This window comes from Podarcis raffonei, chromosome 7, assembly GCF_027172205.1.
Source record: "Podarcis raffonei isolate rPodRaf1 chromosome 7, rPodRaf1.pri, whole genome shotgun sequence".
Lineage (NCBI taxonomy): Eukaryota > Metazoa > Chordata > Lepidosauria > Squamata > Lacertidae > Podarcis > Podarcis raffonei.
The window spans coordinates 7,724,184-7,734,697 of record NC_070608.1 but is presented as its reverse complement, the minus strand read 5'-3'; the positions used below and the strand labels follow the sequence as shown (position 1 = coordinate 7,734,697).

The window sequence follows — 10,514 nt, the reverse complement described above, 5'->3', positions numbered from 1 at the left end:
GGGAAGTAAAGAAGAATGTGGTGGCAGGGAAGTACACACCTGTATAATGGGGTCTGATGGTGACATGGAAATCCACATGTGTTTGTGTGTGTGTGCGCGCACACACACACTTTCTGAACAAAAAGTCATCCAAGTTAATTTACCTACTGACAAAGTAACAGAATAAATTAGCCTCCCCAAACTCCAAAAGCCAGTGTGGTGTAGTGGTTAAGAGTGGCAGACTCGTAATCTGGGGAACCGGGTTCGCGTCTATGCTCCTCCACATGCAGCTGCTGGGTGACCTTGGGCTAGTCACATTTCTTTGAAGTCTCTCAGCCTCACTCACCTCACAGAGTGTTTGTTGTGGGGGAGGAAAGGGAAGGAGAATGTTAGCCGCTTTGAGACTCCTTAGGGTAGTGATAAAGCAGGATATAAAATCCAAACTCTTCTTATCCAAAAAAATTCTACAAACATTGCTCATAAAATCAGCAGTAAAATGCCCCCACAGCTGAATAATGTTGCTTTTCTAAAATGTTGCTGACATAGCCTTCAAAAAGAAATGGAGCAAAGCCGACAAGTAAAGTGTCCCAGAGACATGGAACAACCAGAGAAAAAGCTCCTCACTCTCTTCCCCACCAGTACTTCCATTTAAAAATATCAGTTATGGATTTTCAAACCGATTCCATAAATGAGGCAAACATGCCAGCCTTACCTGGCATCTACCGTAGTTTTCGCTCTATAAGACGCACCTAGTTTTTGGAGGAAGAAAACAAGGAAAAAAAATCTGACTTGCTGTTCTGGCTTCTGGGATAGCTGCGCAGCCTTCATTCACTCCATAAGATGCACACACATTTCCCCTTACTTTTTAGGAGGGAAAAAGTGTGTCTTATAGAGCGAAAAATACGGTATTTGTCCAGATCAGTAGCAGGGACTGACTCTACCCCTCCCTCCCTCTGTTCTTTTAGGAGGCGATTCTACAGCAGAAGAACTCGAAAGCAAAATTTGAACAGAATGACTAATTTCATTCAGCCATCCTTGCTTCGTTTGGATGTCAGCAAAGGATATCCAGCGACATACAACTGCACAGAGTTTCCAAACAATGGTTCCAACAATGATGATCCAGGATCGATTGCTAAATATAATTTAGAAACATATATTTTTTTCCCCATCACTCTTCCCTTCATCATGTTTGGGCTGTGGGGCAACGGGACTGTCATCTGGCTGCTTGGCGTCCGCATTAAGAGGAGCACTTTCTCGACATACATTGTGAACCTGTCCGCTGCTGACTTTGGGTTGCTCATTGTTGAAAGTATTCTACTAATATACTGGAGCATAACTAATTTGTATCGTGATCTTATAAGTGTATTGTTCAATGACCTCTTCCTATTCACGTACAGTGTTGGCCAATTTCTGCTGACAGCCATCAGCATTGACAGGTGTGTGTCTGTCCTCTTCCCACTTTGGTATCGATGTCACCGGCCAACACACTTATCCAGCACTGTCTCTGCCCTGTTGTGGGTCCTATCCTTTCTTCTCCCTGCAATTCACTTCACTCTTTTCTTGACACATGAATTTACATATTATTTCCTAAAACACTTGCAGTTCTTCATAAATGGCATCATTTGTCTCCCACTCTTAACTATCTCCACTCTGACTCTGTTCATCAAAGTCTATTTTAAATCACAACCATACCAGCGAGGAAAACGTTTGGTAGCCATCTTGCTGACTCTATTCTTCTTTCTCATTTTTTCTTTCCCACTGAATGTTTTTTCCTGTATGAAAGTGCTTAATCAGCACTTGCCCTCCCATATTATGCGTTATGGTTACTTCTGTGCCTGCCTAAACAGCAGTGTTAATCCATTGATCTATTTCCTGGTTGGGAGACAGAGGGGGGACAATACTAGGAGAAGCATGGAGAGTATACTAAAGAAAATCTTTGTGGAGGAGGGAGAGAGTAGAGAGGAACTGGAAACCTAGTTATGATGCATGTGTTGTTTATTTATTCTTCATTCAGTATTTTTCTACCCAATCTTTCTCTCAAGATAAAATTCAACAGAGCTTCTGTGCTCCACATTCTAGTGCTAAGGATTCTTGTTTGTGCTTTGTAAAAACTCAAATAGATTGACTTTGGATAGCCCCGTAGAAACATAGAGCATAGCTGTGGGGTCTGAAGGATCAGCCTTCAATGTGACTATCTAAATCTGACCCATCCCACAGAGCTGGTGCAGCAGGATATCATGTTCAATGTTATCAAAAGCTGCCAAGAGAAGCAGCATCATGCTCCTTGTGTCTCAGTCCTGGACCCAGATTGAAATTGCGGTAATCTGTCACCTCCAGGAACAGCTGGAGGGGATTAAACTGTCATTAATTCCCAGGGAGACGGAAGGCAGGGAGAACAGGCACAGCTTTCAGACACGTTTGAGAGAGAGACCATACTCCTGACAATGACTCTTTCCACGACCTTATCCCAAAACGGAATGCACTATCACCATCATACAATGAAGTGTTTGCTAAACCCTGAACCCAATGACACACACACACTTCTCCATTGGCATTCACCAGCTAGGATGGGCAGGGATCCAAATGGCACATTGTCAGATGCAAAGCTGCAAGTATCTTGCACACTTCATCAGGCCACATCAACTGCAAATGATTCCACAAGACAGTGGGAAAATGGCCACACCTGCTGCACCTGGCTTACTGTAGAGTTGATTGACATTCTTCTCAGACCGTTAGGCATATTGATCACAGATAACCTCCATTCCATTGATTACAGATAACCTCCATGTTTCAGTTGAACTGGCGTCTACATCACATGGAAAAAAGTATTCCTAATATTGATTTATTTTTGTTGAGATTTGTAAACTGTTGAGATTTGTAAACATATTTCTGTTTAAATGCAAAACATGTTGCAAATTGACTATGTCTATTTCCCTCATAGTATACTGCCTAAACATGTCGTTGCAATACTTGTATTAAAACAATACTTTCACAAGGTGGTGATTCTAGTTATCTGAAGGACAAGCCTGTGGCAGACACAGGATCAGCAAGCATCCCAAGTGTTTATTAGCTAAAAGTAAAGTTGAATGACCCCTGGACAGGTAAGTCTAGTCAAAAGTGACTATGGGGTTGTGGCACCCATCTCGCTTTCAGGCTGAGGGAGCCGGTGTTTGTCCATAGACAGCTTTCTGGGTCACATGGCCAGCATTACTTCTGGCACAATGGAATACCTCCCACCACAACAGTACCTGTTTATATAATTGCGTTGGCTTGCTTTCGAACTGCTTGGTTGGCAGGAGCTGAGACAGAGCAACGGGAGCTCACTCCATCGCAGGGATTCGAACCACCAACCTTGTGATTGGCAAGCCCAAGAGGCTCAGTGGTTTAGACCACAGCACCACCAGCCTCCCTTTTAAGATAGGCAAATATATGGGGGCCAGCATAGTTAATTAATCCTGCACATAGTTGTCTCTTTCATTTGATATAACCTTAAATGTGTTTTGTTCTTTTTTCCTTATCCATGATTCTTTTAAACTGGTTGAGAATTGAAATTTAGAAACTTTTTTATGATTCTGTTCAACAACTGCATCTCTCCTGAAATAGTCAGAGTTGACTTTAACCTCCTCCACCACTTGGAAAGCTACTTTTCTTCCACCTAATCTTAGAGGGGAAGAATCTCCTCTCAAGTTTGCGGGTGAAAATCTTGATCACCCACTGGCAATCATTTTTCTCATCACATGATACTGCCAAACTGTTTAAGTACAGATGGAGATTTCTGTATGAGTTCCTGTACATTTTGCAGTGAGCATGAAACACTGAATTTTCCTCAGGACTTCGGAGTTTCTCTGGTTTCTGCAAATTTTCTGATTGCAAGCTATTCCAGCACATTTATTTATTTATTTACTTATTGTCTCTTGATCTCTCTGATTCATTATACCTGACCCAAAGTTTGCCACAAGATATAACACTATCTTCGCCCAGCTTTGTTTCTCTTCAAAGGTGTATTGAAAACCATAGCGGGGTTGGCTTTGCACAGCCCTAAACAGGAGTATACAAGAGAATGTGCTTTGGAAGGCAAATTCCATGCTAGGGATCATTAGGAAAGGAATTGGAATTGGAATTGGAAATAAAACTGCCGATATCATAATGACATTATACAAATCTATCAGCTATCAGTGGCAATTGAAATGATCCTATGCATTTATCAAATACATTCTAACCAAAGGGAAAACAAAATTTTGCATTCAGGGAGCTGTTCATTCAAATCCTAGTTTTAGTGTCATCTAAACACTGGGCAATGTAAATGGTGGGGAAGCATTTACATGTGTATCCAAACAGGTTTGCAGACATAGACAGAGAATTTCTTCAGTGCAGTGCAGACCTCCATACCAATGTGTGGGACATTTTAAGGTGTGGCCGGCAGCATAGTTTTGAGGCTCCATATGCCAGTGTTCATGAAGTCTGGGATGAACTGGCCTTTTTTGCCCTTTACTTTCCCTCTTTACATGACATGTCTTTTTTAAAACAAACAAACAAACAAAACTTTATTTAAGATTCAACAATAACCAAAAATCCACAATAGCTGCTACATCAGTTCATTACAACTGACCATCTTTAACAATAGTTGAAAAATTGTGGAACATCACTTTAACTTACTCAAATTTTTATATTTAACTCTTATCTCTTTCTTAACAGATCAAAAAGAAAAAAGACCCAAAAAAAGAAGGTAAAAAGAAAAAAGAAGAAAAAGAAAAACAAGGGGGGGAGAGAGATTTAAAGAAAGAATTAAAAGAAAGGAAAAAAATATGAAATAATAATAATAATCACATTTGACATGTCAGCTTTGGTGCAAATACTGGCTTGTATTGTGCTAGAGTCCTCTGTTTCTTCACGCCAAGAAACTGTGGTCCAGTCTTGGTTCACCAGAGCAAGAGTGAAAGATGGTGAGAAGTGTTTGGCCTCGATGCCTGTTTATAGTATCATAAACAATTTACAAAGACTCAAATTATCATCCAAACACAGCTTGTGTTTACTTCCCTTCAGCTATCAATGACAATTTAAATGAACCCGTGAATTTATCCAATGCATTCTAACCAAAAGAAAACAGCATTTTTCACTGAAGGGGTTGTTCATGCAAATCCTAGTTTTGGTGTCAGTATCACCTAAACATTGAACAATGTAAATACTGGGGAAGCATTTACATGTGTACCTGAACAGCTTTGCAGACGTAGATGTAGACTTCTTCAGGGCAGGACAGACAACCTCAGTAATGCGTGGAACATTTTGGGGTGGGGCCAGCAATGTGCTTGTGAGGCTACATGGGCCGTTTTTCAGGAAATCCAAACCTCCTCTGCAGTAGGAAGTAACAATGGGACAAAGAATGTATTCTAAGGAGCTCTCATCCCCTAATCCCTGAAGGTGTCTGATATGTTTATTTAGCTGTAGCTATTAGATAAAATGTGTTAGTTAAGGACAGAAACGTGAAAAGCAATTATACATATTTGATGATTAAATGATATATAATTATCATTTAACAGAGATAAAGAATGCAATTAAAGATGTGGAATTAGACTTTATTTATTTTTAAATTGCTATCTCAGCCAGTGTGGTGTAGTGGTTAAGAGCGGTAGATTCATAATCTGGGGAACCGGGTTTGATTCCCCACTCCTCCACATGCAGCTGCTGGGTGACCTTGGGCTAGTCACACTTCTCTGAAGTCTCTCAGCCCCACTCACGTCAGAGTGTTTGTTGTGGGGGAGGAAGGGAAAGGAGATTGTTAGCCACTTTGAGACTCCTTCAGGTACTGATAAAGTGGGATATCAAGTCCAAACTCCTCCTCCCCTTCTTCTTCTTCTTCTTCTTCTTCTTCTTCTTCTTCTTCTTCTTCTTCCCTATGGAGGAAAATCACTGAAATATGTGGAGTTAGAATCATTTAAACAGGAACAGTTCACAGGGTAGAGGAGGAATTGGATAAACGATTACATAATTGGTCTGTATATTAAGTAGGCAGGCAGGCAGGTAGGCTTATAATATGAATGGAAGAGGGAGAGAGACAGAGGAAAAAGATTCCTGGCTCCTTATACTGCAAGATGATCATGGAAGTGTCAGAGGCAGACTGAGGCAGAAGAAACCCAGGCTCCATTGGTTGTGGAAGGGAGGGGAAAGGTAGAGAGAGATGCAGGCGGGGGGGGGGGGGAGAATGGAATGAAGTTGGAATGGAGCTTCACCGTCTGCATGTGTCTCTTTCTCTCTGCCTCTGTTATCCCTTCCAGAGTTGAGGGAGTCAGATTTCTTTTTCCCCCTCTGCCTGCCTCCACTATTTCCACACACATTGTGTAGCAGAGGGAGACTGGTTGCCATTCCCTGCTCTCCCCTTCTTGCTATGACACCTGAAGGAGCGTCTCCACCTCCATTGTTCAGCCCGGACACTAAGGTGCAGCTCCGAGGGCCTTCTGGTGGTTCTCTCCCTGCGAGAAGTTACAGGGAACCAGGCAGAGGGCCTTCTTGGTAGTGGTGCCAGCTCTGTGGAACACCCTCCCATCAGATGTCAAATAAATAAATAAACACTATCTGACTTTTAGAAGACATTTAGGGAAGCTTTTAATGACTGATGTTATATATAGATATAAAAAATTGTCCAGTAGCACCTTAGAGACCAACTAAGTTTGTTTTTGTTATGCGCTTTCGTGTACATGCACACTTCTTCAGATACTATTTTATTTTATATATATATATATATTTCTACTGTGTCAGACCAGCACAGCTACCTACCTTTTGTTGGAAGCTGCCCAGAGTGTCTGGGGAAACCCAGCCAGATTGGCAGGGCATAAATAAATTATTATTATTATTATTATTATTATTAAGAGGAGAAAAAGCAATTTGCTATTGCCCTCCAACACCAGCTTGCTAGCCAGAGGCTTTTGGTTATATATGGATTTTGCACAAACACACTGCACCTGTAACAGAATTGTTGTGTGTGATGATTGCGTTGTAATGCATAATGCACAATGGTACATAACACATAACGAATGACATATACAATCCAACACATCAAATTATACACAATATCAAGGGAATCGGACCACACACACAGGAGATTGCTGAAGAACCCAGGAGGAGAAAGAGAACCTGCACATGGCATTTGAGGCACCTGCTAACTGATTTGCACAATTTAACAGGATGTAAAATTATCTGCCCCACCCTTCCTGAACAAACTCAAATCTATCTGATGTTCTCTGACCAAGGTTGTGCGCTGCCTTCTGAATGGGCAACATCTCTTTTGAAAAGAGGTCTTGATTGAGACCCAAGAATTCTAAGAGAAGATCCGAAGCCTTATGGTGGGAAACCAGGTGGAATTGAATAAGGTAGGATATTTTGTGCAGAGAACCTTTTATGGGTGACCCATTTTCCTCTTCTTTGAGGCCACTTCCTATTCTCCCTTCCTTCACATCCTCCTCAAAGAAAACCTGTTCTCTAAAGATTTTGGCTTAACTTCTTTGTCATCATCCTAACCAAAATGAAAGCAAACCATTTCTAAATGACTTTGCTAATATTCATCTATTCCTTTCCAGATCTCCTTCTCTGTTTTTGACATTTAAGTGGTGGCTTCCTCTGAAAATTCTCTAAGTGTGACCATGGACCCAAGTAATAGCAGGATGGTCACTGATACATATGTATGTTATCTCTATCTTTCCCCTCAATGAGATCCACACTACGTGGGTATTTTGAATGGCACATCCCTTAAAGTTTGCATGTACCCTCTCTGAGCAGCTTTGCAAAGATGACTAACTGCAAGGGAAAAGCTTGTTTTCTAGTAACCACCATAGTACAAGTTAATACTAAAAACAGGGTGGGGGGAGAGAAAGGGAAACTAAATTTTATTCCGAAGGAGAAATTGACATGCTATATCTATGCTATTTTTTTTTTTGTAAACCACTTTGAGTGTTTCTTTTTTACAATTATACATATGATTGCAACTTACACACGTTTAACATCTGTGAATTGGACTTTATGTGGCTGAAGGCCAGCCAGTGTAAATTATTATTATTATTATTATTATTATTATTATTATTATTATTATTGATTGATTGACTGATTGATTTAGACCCCACCTTTTTCGCTGGCCTGACTCAAGGTGGCTTACAGGTAAAAATACAAACCACTAAAAACACAGAAAAGGATGATAATTTAAAAAACCATTAAACACTGAAAGAATTAAAACTGTATACACATAATCTATTAAAACCGTACAAATAATTACAATGAAAGCAACACAGCACAAGCACTTTTGTTAAAAGCCGTCCGATCCCAAAAGCCCGTTGAAACAAGAAATCACACAGATGAAATGCACAGAAGGCGGAGAGCTTAAAAACTCTTTTTTTGTACAGGGTTTTCCTGGTGCAGAAACAGCTTTCAAGCTCTTTGCCTTGCAGAACATTACCCAGGGTGCTCTCACGCAAGGCCCACTCAGTGCATGGTCCTAGAAAGATAAGAATGGGGGCAGTTCCAAAGAAGTGGTTTGAGTATATGTATTTTTTTGTAGATGCACACCACCCCTGGAACACGATCATACTGCATAAACGTTGTTAAATAAATAAATAACTATTGCTGCATGGTGTCTGTTGCAGAACCACCTATTCATTTGTCTGCCTTGACTCCTCTAGTGGCTTCAAAAGATCATACCACGTGGCTGCATATGAAGTAGGTGACCAAGTCCCACCAGGCCTACATGTTCTCTGCAAGCAACCATTATTTAATGAGGAAGAATACAAAAAAAATCTGCAATCTGGGTGTGTACATATTCTTGGTGGCATATTCTTCCACTCCCCCAACTCTCCCCAGTTGTCTCCCACATGCTGTCCAGAAAGAAAGTGTGTAATCTTCCATCACATCTTCTCATTTGTTTCCTCTGTCAATTTCAGCTTTCCCAATTCCTCATTTGCTATTTCTTAAAATAAAAAAAAATCAAATGAAGATTATTCAGCATTTTAGGGCACTTTATGCAAATTTAAGCAATGTTCTCCCCAGAGAGGCTCACCTGGTGCCTTCATTACATATCTTTAGGCAAAGGCATTTATCTTCCTTCAGGTCTTTGGCTAATTAAATAATGGTTGGCCTTTTAACCTGGGGTGGGGTATTGTTTTTGTTTGTTATGGTGGTATGTATTTTTGTGTTTTTTATATTGTAAACCACCTACGATCCTCAAACAAAGGAAATTTAATTGATAAAACATAATAATAAATAAGTTTCTGAGCACACTTGTAGCTAAGCATGTTTGCTTACTGATCAATCATATTCTTTGGCATTAGCACGCATAGCAACATGCTGTAAGAATTTTCATGGTACTTCAATCTGGGTTCAGGTGCAGTTTGCAAACTGAATCAGCCTTGATCACCCTCACTGGGGACCCATATTAAGGGTGCAACTCTGTTTCCAACTCTCTGATTCTATGATTCCATGCTCTGCAGGAATGGAGAAGGAAGAGGGATTATCTCAGCAACTATCTGCAGTTCAGCTTCAGCCTGGATTTTTAAAAAAATCTACAGGAATGTATGGAAAGATAGAAAAATTAATCAATTCAGAGCACGTAGACTAAGGTCATAGAATCATAGAACTGTAGAGCTGGAAGAAAACCTGAGGATAATTTAGTCCAATCCCCTGCAATGCAGGAATCTGCAGCGGTCCCATACAGGGATTGAACCTGCAACTTTGACGTTGCCAGTATCAACCTCTAACCAGCTGAACTATCTAGGCTAATGTTGTTGTTTAGTTGTTTAGTCATGTCCGACTCTTCATGACCCTATGGACCAGAGCACACCAAGCACTCCTGTCTTCCACTGCCTCCCGCAGTTTAGTCAAACTCATGCTGGTAGCTTCGAGAACACTGTCCAACCATCTCGTCCTCTGTCATCCCCTTCTCTTTGTGCCCTCCATCTTTCCCAACATCAAGGTCTTTTCCAGGGAGTCTTCTCTTCTCATGAGGTGGCCAAAGTATTGGAGCCTCAGCTTCAGGATCTGTCCTTCCAGTGAGCACTCAGGGCTGATTTCCTTAAGAATGGAGAGGTTGGATCTTCTTGCAGTCCATGGGACTCTCAAGAGTCTCCTCCAGCACCATAATTCAAAAGCATTAATTCTTTGGCGATCAGCCTTCTTTGTGGTCCAGCTCTGACTTCCATACATCACTACTGGGAAAACCATAGCTTTAACTATATGGACCTTTGTCAGCAAGGTGATGTCTCTGCTTTTTAAGATGCTGTCTAGGTTAGTCATTGCATCTAGGCTAATAATTATCATTATTTTTAATTCCTGAAAATGCCACAGTAACTGGAGATGAGCCAGGAAGAATTATTTCACTTCAACAATATTTTAGGAAATTGCTATAATGGATAAGGCAAGAAAGACTAGAGTAAACAGAAAGCTTTAATTCAATCTTCATTTGCTCAGCTACATTAGCAAAAACTAATTCCACCCTTGATTCTTTACTTCCAGCAGAAATATATATACCAGAAGAAGCACAGAAACAAAGATTGAAGATG

At 40.7% G+C, this 10,514-nt stretch overlaps 1 protein-coding gene across 1 annotated transcript; it reads left to right on the top strand.

Annotated features, from left to right (window-relative positions):
- Window positions 1–990: 990 nt before the first annotated feature.
- On the top strand, window positions 991–1,956 carry LOC128417283 (mas-related G-protein coupled receptor member H-like). The gene has a single exon (XM_053395717.1). The coding sequence runs from the start codon at window positions 991–993 to the stop codon at window positions 1,954–1,956; it is 966 nt and encodes a 321-aa protein (XP_053251692.1).
- The last annotated feature ends 8,558 nt before the right edge of the window (window positions 1,957–10,514 follow it).

Coding starts and splice junctions, on each gene's coding strand:
- LOC128417283 (XM_053395717.1), top strand. CDS start 991: ATGACTAATTTCATTCAGCCATCCTTGCTTCGTTTGGATGTCAGCAAA.